The sequence below is a fragment of the Crocuta crocuta genome, unplaced genomic scaffold (genome assembly GCF_008692635.1).
Source record: "Crocuta crocuta isolate KB4526 unplaced genomic scaffold, BGI_CrCroc_1.0 scaffold31, whole genome shotgun sequence".
NCBI classification, from domain to species: domain Eukaryota; kingdom Metazoa; phylum Chordata; class Mammalia; order Carnivora; family Hyaenidae; genus Crocuta; species Crocuta crocuta.
Genome location: NW_027528362.1, coordinates 5,256,535 through 5,282,482, shown reverse-complemented (window position 1 = coordinate 5,282,482; position 25,948 = coordinate 5,256,535). Strand labels below are relative to the sequence as shown.

The following is a 25,948-nucleotide window of genomic DNA, read 5'->3' as shown; positions in this document are numbered from 1 at the left end:
CTCAGCCAGCTTTGAGGATTTGACAACAACCCCTGAGAGTGATTTCATTGACAGTAGAACATAATTCAAATGATATTGAGAAATAGAATGTCCATTTAAGGAACTTCCTTTTTAATACTTATTTTTCCACTTTTAATTTATCATCATAACAATCAACATACATGCACCGAGATTTTACCACTCACTAGATAGCATCCTAGACTTTGGAAATGCAATGAGAGACCAAGTCAGCCAGAATCCTCCTCTCAGAGTTTTATATGAGTAAACCAATGTGATGAAATAAATGGAGAAACGCAAAATGTTGCAGAAGAGCTTAGCAGGGGATTTAACCGTGACATGGTGGTCAGTCCCCAGGGAAGTAGCTCCGACATGAGGAACTGAGAGCAAAGTAAAAATAATGGGCAAGAGAAGTGAGATGGCGGAGAGGCCCACTTCCCACAAGAGACTATAGCAAAGGCTGTGAGATAAAAGAGGAAATGAGAAGAAAAAGTCAAAGATGGCTGGAACATAGAAAATGATGTGGAAAGAGGCACGAAATGAATATGGTAACTGAAGGTGCCGTTTATGGATGTGCTATAGGTCATGTTAAAGATTTCCAACCTTAATCCAAGAAGAATGAGAAGCCATAGAAATATTTTCAGCCAGGGGTCATGTGATCAGGGATGCATTTTTACCAGATTACTCTAGTTATTACATGAGGGATGAACTGAAAATGAGACACAGTGGACGTGAGGATGTGTTATTCCATTTGTCTGCAGGAAAGAAGACAGAGGCTGACGAGGGTGATGGCAGTGAGTCAGAAAGAAGCAAATATTCTTGGGGGTATTTTCAGGGGAAAGAACAGATGACTCAGTGACTGAATATAAGTGGTGAAGAATCAGGAGGAACCAAGGTGATACTGATATTTGAACTGAGCTACTGGATATTGGCAAGTGTGTGTGTGGTGTGCCCAAAAGTGCATGGATTTAGGATAAAGGGGATTTGTACCCAAGTCCAGGTTCTAGTAACCAATAGCTATACATTTTTAAGGCTGTTATATTCATCTCTAACTTTCAAATTCCTCATCTGCAAGTAAATCTGCTTCATAGAGGTGCTATGAGAACCCAGCAGTAAAGTATCATCCAGCCATCTTTCTGAAAACAATATTGTGTCCAGTTATGTCATAGGCTTTCAGAAAATGTTAGGTACTTCATCTCCTTCCATGAAGATACTGAGTATTTGAGGCATGTTCCCAGACATTTCCTCCAGGCTCACTTTATATTGATGGACCCCATAACGTCCTGTCTTCATACCCTCTGCATGATTCTGATACCCAGGTCACTTGCAATTAGGTATTATATTTAAGAAATTTTTCTCTCATGGTTACATGGAAATGGCGATTTTGCAGAATTTGAGCTAATTATTTTTCTTCCTTGAGAATACTCATGCATTTTACATTTATTAAATTTCATTTTGTGTGTTTTCTCCCTGAAAACTATTTTAATTTATAAAAGTTCATTTCAAGTCGAATTCTATATAATTCATGATATTGTCTCATCTCATTTTTTCTCTAATTATCACCCTTCTTTTTCATTTTCACATTTATTCATGCTGTCTTTCAACCATCCACATATCCATTCATTACATTTTCTTGCTGCCTATTATATTGTTGGCAAAGTACCAGGTGCTATAGGAGATAATAAGATACAGAAAATTAAAACTAAGTAAATCATAGAGCAGGAAGATAGAGCTAGGCGATCAATCATTTTTACACATACATATGGGACCAGATGACACAAGGGCATTTGCAACAGATTTGTGACAGATGCTATATAGAAAGTATAAACCTCAGTCTGACTCTGCAAAGGAGGAAAGGCACAGTAAAGGAGCAAGTTCTTGAGTTGACACATGATGTATGGATAGAATTTCAACAAGTGGAGATGGAGAAAAGGCTTGTGATGTTGAGGAAGGAGACTCAGCTAAGGAGAAAGGAATTTAACAACAGTGCAGAGTCTGGCTTGAGTTTGGAGAAGAGGGTCGGTTAAGGCAGAGAGTAGAGGATCAAGAATATTGGCTAAGGATTTTAGAATTTATCTGTTGGAATAGCACGAGACTCTCATGGTTGGGAGCGACGTGTGACATCGTCAGGGCAGTGTACACAGTAAGCTGTTTTCAGGAAAGACAGGAAGGAACAGGCTCCACCTCTGAATTCTACATCTTCTCACTGACACCCCAACAGGCAGGCTTACTCCCATCCACGCATCTGAATCGTTCCTGGCTAATGTGGGGCATTTACAACAGCTCAGAGACTTCCTGTCTCACCCACCGAGTAGAATTCACAACTGAGGCTCCAAGATACAACATACGGAAGCCCAGGCAAAAGTGACAGACTCCTGTGTTCATGTTATGTCATACTGCTTCTTTTTCTTGGTTGCCAGTGAGCTCAGGCTCTGGGATTGGTCTTCTGCTTTATGCTAGATTATTTTTGCTCTGACTTTTCATCCTCACTAGTACAGCTGAACTCTCTCTAGGAGGACTTCCCTGTCGGGAACGCTGCCCACACTCCTGTGTGATGGCGCTGGAGCCCCACTTTTCAGACTGTCCCTTGCCTTCTGCACCCCTACAGAGTCAGCTTCTGGAACGTCGTTAGCTCCAGCTCCATCTCATCCTGCCCTGCAGTCTTCTGGCCAGTCCAGTTTCCTCCTCTTCCCCTTCTGCTCCAAGCTGCTTCCAGAAAGCCACATCATGATATAAGGGGAAAGATTAGTAGAGACAACTCAGAGCCTAATATAGTTGTAGGGGGGTGGTCCAGATCTAGGCTGGTAGAAATAGACATTAAAAGAAGCCATGTGAGACAGAGACTGCTAAAGTGAACTTGAAAGTCCTCTCTACTGAGTAGACAGTAACAGAGAAAAGATTAAATGTAACACTGACTATGAATTAACCTTTTGGTGAGACAATCTCACAACTAGTTATTTATCCTGAAAATATGCCTCCAAAAATATGAAAACACATACATCCAATTTATTCTCTGCATTAATATTTGTAATTTCAATATACTATAAAGTGCCTAATGCCCAACCATAAGAGATTGAGTGGATAAATTATGTCACCCTATAGAGCTGAGTCCTATGTAACTGAAAAAAGAATGAGGAAGATTTCTACATACTGATGTGGAGTGAATTCTGGAAGATGCTGAGTGGCAAAGCCAGAGTGCAAAAGAACATATATGACATGCTATTTTTTGTGTAGGGGATGAAGAAAAAGCCAAAATATAATAACACATGCATCTATTTATCTTTACAAAAAACAAACACACACAGATACAGCAGAATGTAGTAAAGCTGGTTACCTATCAGGTATGAAAAGAAGCAGGAGGGAAGGGTTAGGAAGAAAGTCATAATTCATTAAGTAGGCTTTTTAAAAATATAGTTTTGACTTTTGGAAGCATGTTCATGTTCAACATATTGTAAAATAAAATCAACAAGGATGGAAAGGAGGGGGATAAAAACTCTAAAACTGAAAGCCATCTGAAGTAAATAAGCTCAATGTATTTCAAATGAGTACAATAACTATACTAAAGGGAGAGGAAAAAAACAGAAATCCAAGTAACTTATGAACACAGCAATTAACTGAGTATCCCAATCTCGAGCATGACTGGGGTGGGGGTGGCGGGGGGAGTGGGAGAAGAGGTCACTTGCAAACAAATCCTAACATATTTGGTAGATTTGTCTTGTATAGTGGCATGCATGAAGCAATTCTAAAAACAATTTTAGGTGTAGTATAAGATGGAACAAATGAGCAAATATATCCATGAGGTTGGGAGCCAGAGTCCTTTCCCTATGAAAAATTAGACATGCAAATACGGAAGGTGAAAAACAGGAAGTAACCTTGTGGCGGCTGGACTGAAGTTGGATATATTGGTGTGAATTCATAATTTCTAAAATATGTATGTGTGTGCATATGCATAGACATGAGCATGTACATATGAATATGGACATATATACATGTTCATGCATGTTTACTAGCCTGTTTGCAGAAAGGGCCAAGAAGCAAATTTACCCCAGTAGAAATAAACGTCCCTAGAGTTCACATTTTTTATTCCACTACCATTCTTCACCTTAAAGGGACCACGGTTCTTTAGTTGATTCCACAGCTGTGGCACCTCAGGTACAGTATGATTCTGGAATATCTTGTTATGCCAGGAAGGAAAGAATTGCCAAAACAAAATAAAACAGAACAATGGAGGCACAATAAGGACTGAGAAGCTAGCTTGAAGGGGCTCCAATCGCCTAACCTGAGACAATCTGAACACCAGAATAATTAAGGGCAGTAATGAATAATAAACCATTGAAATAATGGGAATTATGATACTGGACTGATAATAAATCACTAAGTAAATGAAATATCAAATAACAGGTAGAGGAGAGAAGACTCTTGCTTGTGGTAGAATGTTGAGAACCAACTGGTAAATATGGAGGGAATGTTTGGCGTGTGGAGATCATCATATTTCAGTCCCCGGTGTAAACGCTGGGTCAGGTGAAAGTCATCAGTGGATGGTAAATCAAGGGAAACTTTGATGAGGATGTGATATATTATCTTTTCTAAGTGTTTCCCCACAAACTGCCCATTTGTTACAAGGGCAAAATCAGTAATTACAGAGCTGAGACATCAGACAGCACCTTGACTGGGTGATCAAAATTAACTGTTGGGAGCCGTTTCTGAACTCATAGGTTGAGAAAGAACTCCTTGTGAGGTTAAGGTAAGTTGCAGGGGCTCTTACTGTCAGATGGTGACCAATATCCACCCTCACCCAATTGTTTCTGCTTCGAGCATCAACCCCCAAGGCAACTTGTGATTGGTATTCGGAGTGACTTATTCTGGCCTTGAATATGCTGATTGCACTCTGTGAAGGAACCTATTGTAGGAACATCTCTTGTGATTATGGGAGCAAACATTTGTGTTTCCTGAAAGACCTGTTTTTCTTAATACTTCCCCTTAAACAAACAGGCTATTGACCTCTGCTCACAAAGAACTAACTTTGCCCTTTTGATGCTAAAAACATTGTCTTGTATGCTAAAGATACCTTCCTTCCCCATAGGATAAGCATCTAAATCCCCTACCTCAATCACTATTGATAAAGGTTATGCAGGAGTCTTCTACAAATCTATGTTCTGGGAAACTCTTACATATCAAAGAAATTTGTCATCAGAAATCATTGTCTGANTGCCTGGTGGCCAGAAAGATTCTTGTGGCTCTCATCCCTCCCTCGCCGACACCGTCCATCCTTCAGGGACCCCTAGACCTGGCCAGAGCGGGATTCCAGCAATTAACCTCACCAGTGAAAGCAGATGGATAACATAGACTTCCGGATGACACATCCTGAGAACACAAAATCATCTATCTGGCAATTCAGCTAAGAATGTATGACATGAATCTAATCATGAGGACACATCAGACAAAGCCAAAATGAGTAACATTCTATTAAAAAAAAAGGGATGGAGACAATTTTCTTCAAAATTTTCAGTGCTATAATACCATCATCTATGGAAATGGTCCAGATGAAAGGAGGTAACAAGAGATGACAGCTACATAGAATTCTGCCCTAGACTAGAACCTATGCAGGTGGGGGAAATGCTGGAAAGGACATTGTTGGGTCAATAAATGAAAGTGGAATATGGACGGTAGATTACATAAAAGTATTGTACCGATGCTAAAAAAAGATACCTTTGTTCTATATCTTACCAAATATGTTTGATTATTTACTGAAACAATTCTGTAAATTTTCTCCTTTAAGGTATGTTAAGGTAGCAAATCACATGTTTAATTCCATACTGTTGAAACATTGGGATTCCTAATCTAACCCCTCGTTGGTTAAAAAGAAAAAAATTAGATCTGATTTTAAAAATAAAGAATAAATAAATAAATAAATCCAAAAATAAAGAACAAACAAACAAAACAATTCAAGTCTTATTATAACTGAAAGAAATCTGGAAAGCTGGACGTTCTCAAAATGAAGAGACTCTGCGGTAAGTGTACGTGTGCACTTGCCCGTGTGTGTTGGGAGGAGTAGGTGCTAGGAACTCGAGGTAGAAAAATCCTACTGAGAAGACAGAAAAGACTGAGGTGCTGGAGAGAAGCAAGGAGGATATCAGTGAACACAAAAATTGACCTGACTGTTAATTGACCCATCCACTCACACCTTGCTTTAGGTGTCGTCTTGATTTCTACTAGCAAAACCCTCTTACTGCATTTAATCTACACAGAGCAATTCACTGGAATCAAAGACTGTAGAAAGATCCTAGCTCTGAATGTGGGACTCCACCAACAAGGAGAGGAGCTTCAGGGGGGAAGATTCTCACTCTAGTCAAATACTTGCCATTAGCACACAAAACAATGGCTCACACCACGGATCTCCATAAGAATTACTGGAAGAGCTTGAAAAACCCACTACAGTCCAGACCATACCCACCAAAACAACTGAATCAAACCTCTAGCATTGGAAGGAGCATTCTCAAGTTCAACCAGCTTTGAGAAAAGCTCACTTTTGAGGTTCCATGTGCCCAAATATGAAAAGAGTATTTAAGCATAGTAATACCAGCTTAGTATTATTGAAACCAAAATCAGTTGTCTTGTTTTATATGGTTATGGTCATTAATTTTAACAGCTTCACTATAACTTTCTAAAAAACAGTATTAAATGACTTCTGTGAGATACGAAAATATTTTGGCCAAACGTAAAATCTTGACGTCACTCTATTCTTCCATGAGTTTTTTTTTTACATCCAATGCATCTAAAGCTTCTATCAAATTTAAAAAAAGTTGGTTCTATTTGATACTGAAGTATAAATTCAAAGCACCCTTGATCTGTAATAGAAAATAATTAAGTCAGTTTATATAAATCCTTTTAAAAAGATTTAATCCAGCATTCAAAATCATGGCTCACAATTTACATAAAATGTTGTTGGGGTGTTGTTTCCTGTGAATATCCTGCTTGAAGAAGGCATTTGGAACAGCTGGAGAGCATCAAACTTGCCAGTCTCAGCAAGATGACATTTTTTCCCTATTGATTTATCTGAATTTCATTTCAAAAAAATATACTCAAAAGCATTCTCTCTCAGAGGTCCCACATTTCTTGACACCTACATGTTTCCATTAAAACCCAAATTTGATTACTTAAGAATTTTCATAGGGGCACCTGGGTGGCTCAGTCGGTTGGGCGTATGACTTCGGCTCAGGTCATGATCTCACAGCTCGTGGGTTCGAGCCCCACATTGGGCTCTGTGCTGATAGCTCAGAGCCTGCAGCCTGTTTCAGATTCTGTATCTCCCTCTCTCTGACCCTCCCCTGCTCATGCTGTCTCTCTCTGTCTCTCAAAAAAATAAATAAAAACATTTAAAAAAAAAGAATTTTCATAGAGTTCTTACCTGCATTAGAGCAAATGACATCTTGAGAATTCTTGCACATTTGGTTACTCTTTTTCTTTGTCAGGTCACAGTGAGTTGGGTACTGGCAGGCGTCCCCAAACCATCCTTCCTCACATTTGCACCTGCCACAGTCACACTTACCATGGCCTGAGGATTTAACAACATCCAGTTAGACTCAAATTGTTTTCCAAAGAAACCCATTATTGTAACAGAAAGCCTTAAGGGTGATGTTGGTTCAGGACTGAGCTATAATAAATTCAAACGCATGTACATTGTGGGGGCTGAGGGGTACTCCGACTGCCTACAGCATAATGGAATATGTGGATTTTGTTTCAATAACCAAAGTTGATAAATCATTCTAAAACCATTCATTAATTTGTAGAGACCCTAGGATAGATCATAAGCCAGAAATTTGCTTATACACTTGGTCAGAAAATTTAACACTAAAAAACAAAGATCCCTCTAGCACCTCCACAGTTAAAACACAAAAGCCCAGTAAAAATTATTTCCATGTAACTGCATTTATAATACATAAAACCACCAGCTCTGAGTAACAAATCTTACCTGAAACTTCACTAAACTGAACATTGGCCCTAGATTTATTGGAATTTAGCATGTAATAAAGTTTAATGGACATAATTAAATACCACCTTGGGATAAGATTGACATGAGAAAGAAGTATATACTTTGTTTCTTAATAAGAAAATGTGGTTTAAGAATCAAAAGGGTTAAGGGCCATAGTCATCTACCTCCATAGAAATTACTCTGCTTTTCATGTTCTTGAGTCAACATTGGGCTGTTTTATCGTTATGATAATTAACTTTATTAAGTCTTGGTTAATGAATGCTACCACTGTTTATATTGACTACACACTAGTGAGATCGAAGTGTAATACATGTACAATACTTGGCTCCTGTCCTCAAGTAACTTTAAAAGTTCAAAGTTGAAGCCAATATATAAAGGAGGGGTTATCTTCGGCCAGAAATATTCATCAGACCTTGTGTTAACTTGAGCAATATAGTCTCCTATAGAAATAAGAGGAGAGAGACTCTCTGAACTTCCTTGACCTTTAACTGAGCCTTGAAAGGTGAGCAGAGTTTGAATGGGCTGCAGGGAAAATATTCTTATATTACTCAAAATAATAATGCTATGTACCAATGCCTGAAATTCAAAGACCACAGTGGAATGGAATCATTGATCTGGTGCCAGTAGTCATTCAGTGTGGCAGCCAAAATCCACATGATGAGGTCCAGATGGTCAGTCAGAATGAATGGCTCGGAGGCTGTCTCATTTGGGCATGTTCAGCAAAGCCTGAATCTGTGATTGGTTGTGACTTTAAACCTCTTCTGAATGTTGCCCAGTCCATGTAAATGTTTCTATTCCTGTTGCATTTCTCAAATTAATTATTCTATTTTGCAAACAAAACCTTGCATGCACGCTAATTGTAATTCATTTTATCCAGTGCACATTACTGTCAAATTGATTGTATCATTTTGCATTCCTGTCTGGCCCTACACAATATTGTCAATCTCGGCCAACTTGGTATCATTTACAAGCATAAGTGATCTCTCCTGCCAACCATCCAGTCTATTTATAAATTAAGCCAAATTCTTGAAGTGGCTAGGTCTCTTTTTGCAAAGAAGTGTCTTGGTAACTATAAATACTCTTTTATAATATTAGTATATTAGGTCGAACCACATGGGATCACCATTATTATTAGTTTAATATCAGCTATTTCTTATGGTTCATCCCAATAAAAAGGTTTTATCTAAACAGCAAAGAAAATAGAAATGACTTAGAAGATAATGAAATGCAGTAGCAATGATTTGCTGAATCTGGAATAAAAGAATACTCAATGTTGCTTTTGGATGGGATGTCTCAGATCCTAACCAAAGGTATATATAACAGAGATGGGTGCCGGTGGGTAGGCTAAAGGTTAGAGATTTTTTAAAGGTGGGAGATTTTAAAAATAGCGGAAAAATGTACAGATGATAGGAAGAGACCCAAAGAAGCATCAGGGGAAGCAATATTCTAAGGTGCTCACATCCCAAAGTTAGCTCATGGAGGTCCAGGTTCAGAAATTTCTCCCATAAAAGGTTCTATGATAAAATGAACATGGGAAAGAGTCACACTATATTTTTCTTTTAGTGGGTCATGACATCAATCAGCAAACTGAAGCTTCTTCATGTCTTGTCATGAAAAAGCTGTTTAACTTTGGCTCAGAATACATAATGTTTTTTTTTTTACTAAGTTGTCAATTTTTCTCAAAAACTGTATAAATTTCCTAGACCACACTTAGAGCAATGCTGTATTAGATAATGTGCTTCCAGCTTTTCATTAACATCTGATCAGAGGTGAAGAAGACAGCCAATGTAAGACAAGGTCATCTACCTTTATATTGTTTCTAAATTTTATATCCTTTATTTAGGAAAGTGAGAAGAAATCCATTTTTTTCACTGTCAAGAATTATCAAGTAATACCCTGTATGACCTAATTTGGAGCTAATTATATAATTTCTTTAAGACAGAAAATACTCTTCAGACCACTTTTACTCTTCCTTTATGGGTTAATAATTTCTTGAGCCAAGTCCAAGGGAATTAGATTGCTACATTATTGTACTTATAGGTCATCTCGATTGCAGTGTCAACAATATGACTTTCAAAAACATTCTATTTTTCAAAACAATTTATCCGTTGGGAATGATGGCCCAGGAGAACCAAAGCAAAACCCCTATATCCTAAGTCCCAGAAGAGGGCTCCTCTTGTCCAAGGTTGAAGGTCTTTGCCAGCTACGTGAAATCCTAACCAGCAAAGCACTCACCACTCCTGGCTGTCTAGGCCTCTCTAAGTCTGTTTCTTCTCTAGAGAACACTTAGAAAATGCAGTCTTAAAATGAACAATCCAGGATGCTTGGCAATAAATTGCTGCCCTTCAAACAAGTTCCCAAGGAGTCAGGGGAAAACACACACACAAAACAAGTATGTCAGAGAAAGGCCAAAGCAACTCCTGCCAAGGTAACAAGAAAGAAAAAGCAAAAGGCCAACCCTGCTGCTTCCAGGGTCGGCAGCGGAATCGCCAGTCACTAGAAAGGGCCAACAAGCCACAGTGGAGGGTTAAATCCAGTAGGGTAGCCTCCTGTTCAGGGAAGAATGTGGAGGCTTAGCCGGCTTTCTCCAGTGCTTCCCAGAGGTCAGCTAAGCCCTGCCTTGATCTCCAACGATAAAGGAAAGGCACCCCAGCAGACAGAAATAAGTCGCTTTTGTGATTCTTTAACTCGCATCAGCGGCTCCACCATTACTTCTGGATCCCTTTTACCTTGGGAAGGCAAAAAGTCATCTAGTGGATGAATTTGTTACGTTAGTGAACAATGGAAAAGTGGCTGCTTTTTATTTTTAAATTAAAACAAAGTGCAATCAAACAGATGTAAAGACTTTGCCAGTGTTGAAGAACTTTAAAAAAAAAAATCTATTAGCCATTTGTATATACCAATGGAAGAGAATTGTACCTCTTTTCCAAATAAAAAAAAATAATAAAGGCAAAGAAGAGAGGAATGAACTCTCCTCCAAGTCTTCTGATATTTGGGGTAAAAATAAACTGCCGCAACTAATGTGCCTATCATATTAGCCATATATCTGTGGTTTCAAGTAAAAAATGATAGATAGATAGATAGATGATAGATAGATGATAGATAGATAGATAGATAGATAGATAGATAGATAGATAGATAGATGCATACATACATACATACATACATAGATGCACATACAGGTAGGTATAGGTATAAGATGAATGGATGAAGGTGATGTGGTATATGCATATGTGAAATGTTACTCAGTCGTGAGAAACAAAGTCCTGAGAAAGTCATCCTGTTGTTTAGAACAACAAAGATGGTTCTTGAGGGCATTATGCTAAATCTGAGAAAGACAATCACTATATGATCTCACTTATACGTAGGAATCTAAAAAAAAAAAAGAAAAAAAGAAACCCCAACCATGTAGGAATCTAAAACACAAACAAACAAACAAGACAACCCAAGCACATGAAAAAAGAGATCTGGTTTGTAGTTTCCAGAGGCAGGGGGTCAGGGACGGAAGTTGGAGGAGGGTGATCAAAAGGTACAATTTCCAGTTAGAAGGAGTGCTCGGTACGTAATGTACAACACGAGGTCTAGGTTGGCACTGTGTACGGCACATGCAAAAATTATTAAGAGAATGGAACCTAAGAGTTCTAATCACAAGGAAACAATAAAACATCGTGTCCCTGTATGAGACGATGGATGTTAATTCAACTAGCTGCGGCCATTTCCCAATGCATGTAAGTCAAGCCATCACACACGGTAAACTTACACAGTGTTGCATGTCAATTATTATCGCAACAAAACTGGAAAATCCTGATTATTAATTATTATTTCATGAATACTACTGGCAACAATTTTATCATTTAGATTTTAACATTTAGATGTGAAAAAATGATTCTCTCTGAGGGTCAAATAAGCTAGGTATACCACTCTAGAGCCTCATGGCAACCCCAAAAGAGACATTTTAATTTAAGCACTCGGTTGGCCCTGCAAATCCATTCGTGTTGGTCAAATATGCAAATTCCCATGACCTGCACTGTGTCCTATTTTCCAGCACATTCAAGCAAGCTCACTTAATAAGCTCAAATTTTCTCTTATTCTTTCACATCCACTATATCACCATCCTTCTCTAGGTATAAGAAACAAAAGAGCTACCTATGCAACATCTAGAATTGAAGAAAAGATTGTGAAATGATCCCTTATTGAATATTACAATTATTTCACAGTTTGCAATAGAAATTCTGACCCTTTTCAGGACAGGAGAAACAGTCCCTGACTTGCTTCTCAGGCCAAACAAACAAAAAAAACAACAACTTCTTAGATACTTCTGCTTCCCATTCCTGGGAACAATGGAAGAATTTTGTGTAGCAGAGAGCCTTGCCCTAGAAAATAAAAAGGTCTGGGCTCTAGTCCTGCCTTGACACTAATCAGACATGTGACCTTGATCAGGAAATTAGTAGACAGGAAAGGGACAATAATAATTATTAGCTTCCAGGTACCATGATAAGTACTTTATACAGGCTAGTCTGCTTTATTTTCATAAGGAGTCAGTGAGATAGATTTTGTTTCCCAGTTTTACAAAGAAGAGGAGTCAAGTATAACTAGCTTGCTGAAGGTCACATAGTTTACAAGCTGTAAAGCTGTTTTTTCTATTACAGCCAACATTATCTGTTTAGTTTCAATGCAACAGACTTGAAAGGACCCTTTTGTTCTAGCAAAGAGGTGGTGTCTGTAAAAGCCATGGATTGGTGGCTTGACAGCAGTGGTCTACTTCTTGCTGTTTCCTTTCGGAACTCACATGCCCAGAACTGGATTATTGATAATCCTTGGTGAAAGAACTCCTAACAGTAAAATTATCAGACTTTACTCTTTAAAATTAAATAATGCTAAAGTTGTAGATAAAAGAATTCAGGCACTTAATCACCTAATTTCTTTAGGACCTCAGTGCTCAGCAGCAAAACTAACAGATTGGACTAAGCAATCCCCAGGTCCCTTTCATCTTTAAAACTCCATACTGTAGCCTCAATTACCTTCTATTTCTCATAACAAAACACTTTCTTCAAATGGGGCACTCGACATATTAAAACAGGGTAGCATTAAATATTGTTAGCAAATCTTGTTTTCTACTGAAAACAATCATGATGCAATATTCTACTTGTTATCCAAAGCCCCCATTAAAATATTGTAGATTATCCTGATATGTCTATTTTTAAAGAGAATATGGGTTGAATATCAATAAATTTGGGGGATTTGAAATTAGAATTCTGGTCATTTGAGACTGAGGGATGAGATAGAAATTATAGTAAAGTAAGACACAATATTTTGATTGAATCTTAGGTCATAAATTTCATAAAGTCAAAGAGATAATTATGTATCAAATTCACACACGCACTCACGCATAAGCTTGGGGATTCAGAAATCCAGCTGTGAGTATAGATTCTATCACAGCTGGCCTTGAGACCTTCAGCAGATTAATCTTTGAATTTCTCTGGCCTTGTCTTCTTTGTTTTAGGTCTGGGAGGTTGAATTAATGTGAACTCAGTAGTCCCCAAGGGAGGGAGGGCCAATCTCCTTACGTGGCATTAGTGGAACTTTCTTCCCTGTCGATTTCATCTATACTTCCCAAGAAGCTGGTGTCCTTGCCTACCTGCAAACCCATGACAGTAAGAACATGTGCTGTATTTCTCAGGTGTCTAGAGAGAAAGACAGAAGGGAAAGGCCTCAGGATTAGATGAGGGAAGTTCTCCATTCTCTTTGCCTCCTTCCGGCTTCCACTCCTAACATTCTATTCATCAGAAAACTTTACAGAGATTCCTTCACTTTCTTCTGCAATACTAAAAAAAAAAATAAGTAAAACAATAAATAAAAGAGGCCTCTCTTCCTTGAGTTTCGGCTTTGGCCTATTGTCCTCTGTTGGGGTATTTTATTCAGAAGTGTCTCTTAGTATCAATGGCACCAAGAATCTCATAATGTTGTAACCAGGACAGGAGACCTGAGACTGGTGAAATCTTAATTTTACTAAAGAAAAAATGAAACTCCATACTCACCACTGCGTCCGTCTCCATTATAGATAAATATGTGTGCCAAGGAAGGTGGTCAGTGGAGATACATATGTGTGTGCATGTATGTATGTGTGCTTATTAATACATATGTATTCATATATGTATGTATGTGCACGTATAAGACTTAGTAAGACTCTAAATTTTGTCTTTTAATATGAAAGCATGGTGAGATGGTATTTGGCATCCTTCCTAATTTTGACATTTCTTTCCGAACTTTTTGTATGTGTATCTTTAAGGAAAATTAATAATATTCTTCACCTGTTAATGTTAAATTTCTTCATCTCAAGTTCTATTGATTGTCTACAGAGCAAACTCTATATATTCCCTTATTCCTCACAGCCATCAGGGAACTGTCCATCAACTTGGTGACATTCTGTCTCTGCCACACGGTGGTGTAACATAAGGTCTCAGAGCACATACATATGGGTAAATTCCATTTTTGAAATGTTATCAAGAGTTTTGAGACAATTGATTTAAGTAATAGCAACGACATAAGAAAGATTTTATTTCTTAAGCTAAGTCATGGAGGCATCGTATTATTTTTTTTAATCTTTTACACTTCATGATAATATTTCACTCAAAAATCTGAAAAGAAAAAAAAATATCTGTTAGAAACAATACTCCTGTAATTAATGTTAAAGAGTATTGTTTTGGGACTCTGGGGACATTCAGGAGATGCCAGAACCTTGACTCATACCCATAAGACACCTCACAAAAAAGACAGAGTACTATTCACCTTTACAACCTGAGGGCCTATGAAGAGCCGGGTACACTGTGCTTGGATATCTGAATACATGGACACTATCATCAGAGAGCTATATGCTGAGCTAGTGTGCGAGGCACACAGAGGAGCTATGAAAGGGTCTCCAGGAAAGGCCCTGTCCCCTGCTTCCTGCCCCCTCCAGTGGAGTGAGGTATGGGACACAGAGAGATGGAGTGGAGATCCCGCTCTAAATCCTTGGAGAAGCCCTGCACATCTCTGGGCCAGCCTGGAACAGTTCCAATAAACAGAAATGGCTGTGGAAGCCATGAGTACATGTCACAGGCCACCACGTGTCCTGCTGACCCAGCATGGAACAGGAAGACAATCACAATTTTTTGCAGAAGGAAGTCTACTACCTGAAGAGTGCTTGTGGTAAAAGTGAGTGGACAGAATTACAAAAACTGCCAATCAGAGATCAAATAGAAAGCACAGATGCAGTAAATGGCAGATGGGACAGAAGCCAGCAACCACAGAACTGGACATGAGCAGGGATAAGGAGGCAGTGGCAGCTGACCCCCAAAGACCTTCTATCTCCACTGACCTTGTCATTTTCACTCAAGGGAAAATGCCAAATGATGGAGTACACTAGAATCAAATTAAGTAAGATTTTTATCATTGGGCATGATAAGATTTTATCACTGGGTGGCATGGGAGCTGATATAAATTGAATTATGGCTCCCTCCCAAATTCACAAGTGGAAGTACTAACCCTAGTACCACAGAATGTGGTCTTATTTAGGCAAGGTCATTGACATGTAATCAGTTAAGATGCTGTCATACTGGAGTAGGGAGAGTCCTCAATCTACTATGACCAGTGTCCTTATAAAAACAAGAAATCTGGACACAGAGAACACAACATGAAGATGAAGACAGAGATCGAGACTGGGGTAAGGCTTCTACAAGCCAAGGGACACCAAAGATTGCCACAAACCACCAGAAGCCCAGGAGAGAGACATACAACAGATTCTCCTGTTGATACCTTGATCTGAGACTTTTAGCTCCCAAAACTGAGGGACAAAAATGTCTGTAGTTTAAACCATCTGGTTTTGATATGGTTATAGCAGCCCTAACCGAGAAATACAGGAGAGTTCAAGGAATGATTTCAAAGAATTACAGAAAAATAAAGGTTTATTATTTTACATGTCTGAGTTTGTGGCTTGAAAAAGTAATTTTAATCCATATGCTTCAGAGATGACTATAAATAATGGCTGAGGTTGTACCTACTATAGCCAAGGCCATCTCTGAATGTCTCAGGCAAAAATCTCTGAAGAGTATATATTGCTCTTTATTAACTTGCGTCTAAAGTAGACAGGAAAACAATTTAGTAGAAGTCCCCCTTCTAATGAAAGACACCGCTTAGGCAATCACTGAGAAACAGACCAAATGATTCTTTATGGTGTATGTCTCTGTTCATTCTACTTAAAATTCCTCCATTCCCCAAACCATGTTTTCTAGAAAATAAAACCACTTCCGTCACCTGAAAAGAATACCACACCTCTCCTTCTGGCTCAACTGCACTACTGAATTCCTATGGGCTGCGCAAACTCTTCCCCACATAAAGCTTTCAAGCTATGCCCAAGAAGCAGACTTCATAAAGAAAAGTCTGAACTTTTATAAAGAGTTTTTGTAAAGTCTACTTTTATAAAATCTGTTTTTTAATAAAGAACTCTTTTATTGCCCCTTAAATAAGTCTGTGCCAGGGCTAAATCACAGATTATCTATGATCACCTCATAATCTTCAAATGTTATGATCAAGCAATTTTTTGGAATGTTATTTTTTCCTCATACAACTAAAAAGGAGCAGATGGCAACAATTTATTTTTTTATTTCCTTCTCAGTTCAAAAATTAACAAACATTTATATGTTCAGTTAACTTTATTATAAGTCTACTAATTGCAATGATTTCTATTAACTCAGTAACTCCCTAGGGTACCTCTGCTCTATGCTGTTATAAAGTAGGTAGTTAATAAAAGTTGTTGACAATTTGGTTGACTTGATTGGGAAATAAAATGAAAACTTTCTCTCCAAGCAGGTAAAAGGACATTAAATCATGCATTTTCTACAATATAAAGATCAGTCACCAGAAAAATATGTATCAGTCGTTGGCATGGAGACTAAATTGAGCTCATTGCTATTCATTTTTAAAACTCTTCAGAAACTCAAGAAGTATTTTATAAAATTTAAAAAGCAATTGATGGACAAGGTAAGAATGCTTAAAAAATGAGTTGTCCCTTTACATTTCCTTAAAAAACGTTTAAATCTAGATCAGTAGACAAAAAATTAAACTGCAAATAAAGCCATGGGGTAAGCAATTTTTTATTTTTTAGGATAGAAGACTCTGTCACTCTGTTGGGATATCCCTACCCCATTTCTTTAGGAGTAAAATCTAGACACAGCTTATCTGACAAGCAGAGCTCTTCCGGAAATCATATATATTGGCAGAAGAAAGGCAGACTGTACTGAGGTGTGCATTTAGGTGACCGAAAGGAAAGGAAAAGGTAGCTGCAACAGCCGGTTCACTCGTTTAAAGCCAAACCATCAGGAGAAGTAGAAAAGAGTGTGCCAGCTGTGGTGGTGGCCATAGCTCCAAAGAAAGGAATATCTTCATGTGAAAATATGATCAGTTCAAAACTGACCCACTCCAGTCCAGAATGCCCTCTCTGTTCCTAACTCATGAGCTACACCATTCCCCATTCTGAAAGTCTACAGTTATCATAATTCATGATAGATAGGCTTCACCTATCATTAAATTTACAAAGATTCTCCTTTTTAATCATTCTAGATAATGTATCTTATCTTCCTTTTGGCACTGGCAAACAGATATTTACTTTGGAAAATAGCTTTACCAAGATATACCATGATGCATAAAATAACAAATATATACTAAACTCCTGAGTGACAAAACACTTTGGTTCCTATTATCTTATTTGATTACCAAAATGGCCTAAAATAGAAAACAAGTATTACCAACCTCACTTAAAGAAAAGGAAATTCTTGGTTAATGTCTTTAAATGATTCCTCCAAATTTTTAATGAGCTCTCAAGTCTCCCACTCGGATCGTGTACCCTCAAACTCAGGAGCAAGAGTGAAATCCCCAGACTTCCTTCCCTCCTTCTCCCACCTCAGCCTCATCCACTTCGCCTCATTCTCTCCAGCCCGGGAGGCCACATCAAGGTCTATTCCTTTCAGGGAGCCTTGACCGCTTTGCCTTCTGGTTCTTTGGAGACTGAGTCCCTCTCTCTCCTTTATTTCAGCCTCAGCTTCATTAATTAGCACCATTCTTTATACCATAAAATTGAACAAGTGTCTCCTGTTCTTTCTTTACAAAATGTAATCAATACTGCCTCTATTAAAGACGTGTCTTTAATTTTAATCTCTATTCTTGTTCATTTTTCCTTTCTGATTACAATCTCCAAAAAGGTAGTTTTCTCTCCCAGTCTCACTTTTTCTCTACAATCAGATTTCAATCCCACCATCTTACTGACATTTGTCTGACTAAGATGACTACTAAGCTTTTTATTCCTTAAATCAATCGACATTTAAGTCTTTATCTTATCTGTTGCTTCTCTATCCTTTGATGTATTCTCTGCCTTGCCCTTCTCTGCCTCCTTGTCCTCCTTCATTACGCCTAAAGATATAGCATCAGTAAAATCCATATTCCCCAATGCATCTGAGAAAAGATAAGGCAAATAAGAGGAATAAAAAACTCTGGTACATTTATTCGGAAGAGAGTTCATTAAACCTGATAGTCTTTACATTTCTGAATCATACTAGGTTTTAAGCAGGCTTGCACTATGTTTTGTTTTATTTTTTTCCCTTGTCATTCAGGGAGCAGTTGGAAAATAGGAGGAAGGCTCACGAGGAATATCAGAGAAAATTAAAAAGGAATTACAAGCAATATTTCTCTTGCATATCCATATATCCAAGATCCAAGATATATAATGTAAAGTTCAATCTGCCACATATACACACTTAGCAGTTTTCTTAAAATTAGCAATAAAACATTTGCATTGTTCTAAGTCTTAATTCCTTTTTAAATATTTGGTTATTAATTTGATTATTAACTGAAAGGTAAATTTGATGGACTAGATGTTACGTGAACATGTAAGTTGAAGAGATACAGCCATAATGTTTTCTAAAGTGGTGTGACTTATTTCTGCCAACAATTCTAACTCAGTGCTTCCTCTCGCCTTGCGTTGTGCATTCTTTCCTTCTGCTGGAAAAGCTCCATGAATCTCAAGTGGGAGAGGAACCTTTTCCAGGTGCCCACTATACCACGTACGTTTCTATTACTTCACTAACCCGTAATTATCTCTTTACGTGGCTTTCTCCCCACTGAACTATTACCTTCTTTAGGAAAGGCACTCTGTCATCTTAATTTTATATCCTTGGTTCCCATCCAATTTTCTGGCACATAGTAATTGCCCCTACAAAATGCTTGATAAATACATAAATGGCAAAGGTTGCATAAAATTACTGTCCAGGTCCACACCACTTGTAAACAGTAAAAGCAGAATATGAATCCAGTTTTTCCCATACAAATCGTGTTTTTTTTCCACTGTAATTTTCCCAAGTTATAGCAATAGAAATTAAAGGACGCGAGTCTAGGTCAAAACCTGTTTTACAGACTTGAAAGCATAATTATCCTTCCCATGACTCTTGCAAATGACCCTTATTCATACAAACACTGATAAAATTATGGTATATGGTTTGCTTAGATATTAATAATAAGTTTTAATTTATGAGATTTTAAAGCTTGGTTCAAATATAGTTTCTATCTGTGTAACCAAAGTTTGACATAGAATTAATAAACCCTTGAGAAAGTATTGCATAAGTCTTTTTTTAATAAGCTGCAATTAGCCAACTGTAGGTAATTGAGTAAAATTCAATGGATCCTCATGCAAACAATCTTATAGAACCTCTTATTTCTTCTTCAAATGAAGATATAGACTACATTTAGAGTCCATTCCATGATAAAATGCCTGGGATTAGTTATACTGAGTTAATAGCTAGTGATCCATAGACAACTTTAATTCTCTCAGAAAGGAGAGGAATATTATTGCTTTATATGAAAAGATATGTGTGTTTTAAAATCAATAGTTTTATCTAGCCAACTATAGATAAATATGAGTAAAATTCAATTTTATGATCTAATTAGAATCTTGAATCAACCTTGAATCCAAGAAATTCAATGAGATTATCATATTACTGCATGTTGAATGAAATGAACTGCCCAGTTGTCAAAATTTATACTTCCCTTTCAACGTAATTTTTGCCAAAGTCACACCATGGGCAACAACATCCCAAACTGCCACATATTGTTAGTCCTAATGGTTGAATTCAAAGCTTTTCTTTGAAATGTTATAGCTCTCCAAAGACTAAGTTGTACACAAAAGTATTTTAATCTAATATAGTTCTATCCCTTAAGATATATTTTCCATTGTTAATATTAGCTAAGTTACTTGGCCAGAATTTTAGCTCTTGTTCTCAAATAAATAGAATATCCCAGAGAGCCAGACTCTGACTTCCAAGATGTGCTTTCCAGCAGTCAGAGCTGATATAATTTTTCTGTAGTCAGGGCTGTTTATCAATTTGATTAGAATACTATGAATGTCACATATTTCAGGAGACTGATCATGGAATGGAACAAGGAGGTACCACTTTAACATTGTCACCTTTATATACACACCATCCTAGTAATATGTATGACCACAGTTAGGGAGAGAAACACTGGATGCTAGAATAGATTTAGGAAATAACTTGAATTTTCTTATTGAAAATGCAGATTATATGAATCATAGATAACCATATACACTTATGTTCACAGATGATGGCGATAAACAAAGAAAGGCTTACATATTACAAGTTTATTAAGTGTCATTGGTTTCTCGAATATGCACAAATATCATATATCCTGAACATTTTTCAGGGAACAATGATTAACAAGAGATTAAAATAATTTGACCAGAAATCACCCTCTGTGTTTAAGATGATATTAGCTAGTGAATGACCATATAGGAAAATAACAGAAGGCTTGAATCAATTTATTTAGAAATTTTCATGACGCAGATAAAGTAAAAAAACAAGTGTAAGGAAGGTGGAAGCTTACTTTCACTAGTACCCATTATGCACCAGGGCCTATACTCGATCCCTCCCATTTGCTAGCCCAATGAATTATTTACAACCTTATGAGTTGGGAATGAGAATGCCAACATGTAGGCTCAGAGAGAGCAATGGCTTGTCTCAGGTCATAAACTTTGATTCAAACCCAATATCCATGATCTTGTCTTTCCTACCACACTTCTTTCCTTCAATAATCAATCTCAATTTTGCCTCTTTCCAACATAACTTTCAGGAATGCATACACCGCCATGGCCAGGTACTTAAAATTATATCTGTTGAGAAATTGTTTTGTACAATCTTACCTTGATTGCTTTGTTAGAGAAAACGGATATTGCTTTATGTATTTTGTTTTCTGGAAACTGCATGGTTCTAGATATTTTTAAAAATGCAACCTTGTTCTAGTAGTAATCCTGACTTTGGGGAAAGAAGGGTAGTTAATACTGATCTTAGAGGAAATAATTATAGCTTTATCTTACAATTATTTGCTAAGGCAGAATCTTTTTAAATTTAGGATTACCAACCTTCCCCAGGTATCCACATTCAAGAACAAGGAAATACACTGAATAAATGCAAAATCTATGTAAAGAAGCTAAAACACAGAACTAAACAGTAAAACATACTCTAGAAACTCTATCCCAACACAAATTATGCCTATTGTCCCTATTTGAATTATAGCTCCTACGAGTCATATAAAATGATTCAGCTTGAACTTTTAGTAGCATGATTGTAAAGAAGGTCTTTTAATTGGGAAATATTGCAAGGAAAATGCTTTTGTAATTCTCTCTACTTAAGTTTTGAGAAACCAAACTGTCTTCAGAGAGATTAAGCACATCCTGGGACATATTTTGTTTTTATAGTTGTTGTGGTTGCTGTTGTTTGTGAAGATTATGGCAATGTGTGTCAACTTGTTTTCAGTTCTGGATAGATCTCAGGTGCTCAGGAGAATTGTCATATCCTTAAGGCATGAATCTAGACCCAGAAAGAATTTAGATGGTTTCCACAGAGACACACTCTGAGTTAGCCTAGAGTCTAGCAAGTCATTTGAAGTAGAGAAAAATTTCTCCAGTCACGATTTTCATGAGGGTTCATAAGGATGTTTGGAAAGGGGTTAAAAGTTCAAACTAAACTAATGTGAATAGGATGTCTTTTGAAATTTGTCCACTAAAACTTTTAATAATTAAAATTAATATCATTTTAATTTTAATTAGTAATATTCAGATTTATTCTTGTAATTCTAGAAGCTTGTTCAATGATGGTGGTATTCAGCTTTGGGTTAAACTCAGTTGAATGTTGACAGTAACATATGCATTGAATATGTTACCTCAAATTTTGTATTGTTAATGCTGCTTTCAAGAGGATTTTTTTTTCTGTTCCAAATTATTGTATGTTACTTTAATTATATGTCTTCAAATAACCATGCAATAAAAATTGGACCTAATGTTAGGAGTTAGGACCTAATATTTCTAGATTTCCACTGATAACTATAATCATCCTTATGATAGTGAAACACTATTATTTAGATTAATTACTTTGATCAATCTTTCCACCTTATTAAAAGAGTGTGATAGAAAACAAAACATTTGGAAGGTAACAGTTTAAAATTGTTTTGCATCAATACATTCTCCCTTTATAACTTCACATTCAGGGAAGAATTTCATACATTCAACTACTTGTCTTTTCTCTTTCTAATCTTAAGTGCCAGGGAGTGAAGAGCACTTTCTAAGGAGAATACTATTTAGAAAATCTGCAACAGGAATGCTGTCTATAATCTATGGAGTTGACAATTTAGAAAGAAAAAAAGATTAGTATGCAATTTGCATATAATATACTTACACAGAATTCCAAAACTGTATGTTAACATATATTTGGAATCTGTTAAAATATACTTAAGCATCTATTAGACAGAATAATTATGAACTTGATGATTTTTAATTTGCCATAAATAAACACACAAATTGTCAGATAGCATACTGAATACTCTGTAAGTTATTAAAATAGAAATTAGCTTCTTAGATAAGTAGAGAATTGTTGCAAATAACTTTTTGTGCTTATTTACCTTTGGTTTTTAAAAATGCACTTCATGGTACTCAAATCCTTTTTTAAAAATTAACATCTCTTCAAATAAACAGCTTACTTCCAGGGGGTAATTTGAAAAGATTAGTTCTTTAAAAAGAGGTGTATACCTTATTTTCAGATGTACACTTTACATGTCTTGAATCTTTGAGAGCAAATTAAAAAGTATAAAACCTTCAAGAAAAGTCCAAATCACTAATGAAGTGCCTAAATTACTTAACAGATTAAGGTACATTCTCAACAAAACTATGAAGTAAATGGGTAATACAGACACCAACAATCCCTGTTTTTCAGTACACATCAGCCTTCCAATTATGTGAAAACCTGCCCAATGAGCTTGACTTCACAAGGTAATGTTGATGGTCATTTTTTAAATCCCTTTTCAGTATACTTTCAAACAGCACGCGATCTGTTAACTAAATTTATTATGGTGATCATTTTGCAATATATACATATACTGAATCATGTTTCATACCTGAAACTGACAACAATGTAATATGTCAATTATATCTCAATAAAATGAAAAAAGAAACATGGTGTCTGCCCAAAGAAAACATGAGGACCTGGATAAATACTTGACAACTGAGTAAGTGAATGAACAGTAACGACTATGGAAGGCTAACATTGTAAGTAAGATACAAGAAGGAATTTCAGTCCATTAGTGGACTAGTAGAAATAGCAAGCCCTGAAGTCTTACCATGTAAACAATTATTTGCTTCCTAAACTATTTTAGTCACTTTTTAATCTCATGAAGTGATACTGAGTTTTTAGTCCATTTTTAATGATATGAAGTAATATTGAAGAGCTCTGATTTAAACAAACTAGTGAAGATTTTCTTTAATTAACAATTGAAGCTCAATATATAGATATTTCAGCTGAATTTCATGAACTTGGCCATCACTTATAGTGCATCTCATATATATCCAAAAGTTTTGAACATCAACAGAAAATATATCTTTCTAGAATGAATTAGGGCTCCTGTAGCCAATTCAATATGGAAAAAATTGAGAGAAAGAGAGAGGGAGAGTAAAAAGCAATTTTCAGGGTGCTTTAAAACATGTGACTTTTCTTAGTCATTATTTTGACATGAGCCCAGGCCCAACCTAAGACCATTGTATGTGTGGTTTGCCCTTCAAGAACTTGGAATAGATGGTCAGTCCAAGTATAGCTCACTGGAAACTATGGTTGCTCACACACATGTTCCAGAAATGTGTTTTCAGATCAGAAACAATCATAATGAGTCAAAATCTCATCAGCATATTCCACAGACCCAGGCCTAACTTTCTGAAGAACTGCTCAACAGCATTAGTGAAATCATGCAGTTGATCATGAATATTCATTATACATGCTGAGTTACAGATTATATGAAATTTAGAAAGTAAACTAGATTCCATTCTTGTGTTAAATTTTTTGTAAACTGAGAGCTATATATGAAATTACCAAACATATACAGTGTTAAATAAATTATTAAAAATACCAGAATGTGAAATAAAAATAATATTAATTCCTATTACAAAGAAAAGGCCCCGGAAATACACACTAGTATAAACAAATTTTACTTTCAGTCCTGGTTTTGGAGGTCCTCCATCAACAAGGAAGATTCTGGAAGCTAGGAAATAGTGGCAAAAGCAATCTTAGGCAAAATGAAACCCTGTACAGCAATAGACGTGTGGAAAGAAAGATCATCCTGATACATGAAATTCCATTATGCTTGGAGAGAGGGAAACCTTGAAAGACTCTTGAATGCTGAGAATAAACTGAGGACTGATGGATGTGGGGGGGAGGGGGGAGATGGGCATGGAGGAGGGCACTTGTGGGGATGAGCACTGGGTGTCATATGGAAACCAACTTGACAATAAACTATTCGTAATAAATAAAGAAAGAAAGAAATAAAACAGTCAAAGCATAAAAAAAAATGGAAGGTAATTCCAAAGCAAAAACAGGAAGATAATTACTAGTATCACTGAAATTACTCTTTAAGAAGTATAATAATCTACTTGTAGTCATTACTATATATTACACACACACACACACACACACGCACAAGGAATTACAAATGTCATGTGATTCTCTGGCAATACATTGTCTAAATGTATAGCTATTACAAATCATACCCTTTTCCTTCCAATCTCATTTGTTCATACTTCTATACTAGGATTTGTTCTAATCTAGTCTTACTATGGCAGCAAGACTTCTTCAACATAGGTAACTATAAATTTAAAGCTCACCATCCATCAATTTTCCTTCTTGTCATTTTGGTTGCCTGAGGTTCATTCTTTATTAGGATTGGGATACTCAAGAAGTATTCATGAGAACGTTATTCTCTGTGTTCTTGCTTATACAGAACAATTTGTGTCTTTAATATTGGAAAGTCAATTTTGTTAGGTATAAAATTCTTGGTTGACATGTCCTTTCCTTGATTACCTTAATATATTACCTTCCTCTCTTCTAGAATAAGACACGCTGTCAAAATTCTGATGATAATCATATTTTAATTTCCATATGTCACTGTTTCTCCTAGACACCCAAAGAATTTTCTTCTTCTTCAGTGGTTCAGCAATTATATTAAAATATATCTTGGTCTTGGTTGATTGGTTCAATAATCTCAGATACTTGGTATGTTCTTTCAATATATATTTTAAATCTTTTCTTTCATTTTTCCACTGCAGATACTTTTCCTTGAATTTTACTTTTTATAATCTGTTCTGTCCCTTGCTTTCATTTCCTTCTTTAGGGATTCCTATTATTCATATTTCAGAGCTTCTTTACCTTTCTTCAGTATATATCACTTTCTCTCAAAATATTTTATCTTTATCTTTATTTCTTTCTCATTTTTAAAATTTCCCTACTTTTCACCTTTAGTTTCTCTTAAGGCATTATCTATTTTTTTTTTTTTTTTGCTCCTGTGGTACTACTAGCTTAGTCTTCATTTCTGAAATATATTTTT

At 36.5% G+C, this 25,948-nt stretch overlaps 1 protein-coding gene across 2 annotated transcripts in view; it reads right to left on the bottom strand.

Moving 5' to 3' along the window:
• Nucleotides 1-25,948, bottom strand: part of ITGBL1 (integrin subunit beta like 1) — a 208,013-nt gene that overhangs the window by 117,750 nt on the left and 64,315 nt on the right. The window contains exon 3 of one of the 2 annotated variants that reach the window (XM_077753978.1): nt 7,406-7,552. The exons of the other annotated variant lie outside the window; for it this stretch is intronic. Within the exon in view, the coding sequence (XP_077610104.1) occupies nt 7,406-7,552 (147 nt within the window). The remainder of the gene's footprint in view (nt 1-7,405; nt 7,553-25,948) is intronic. 2 annotated transcript variants of the gene reach the window in all.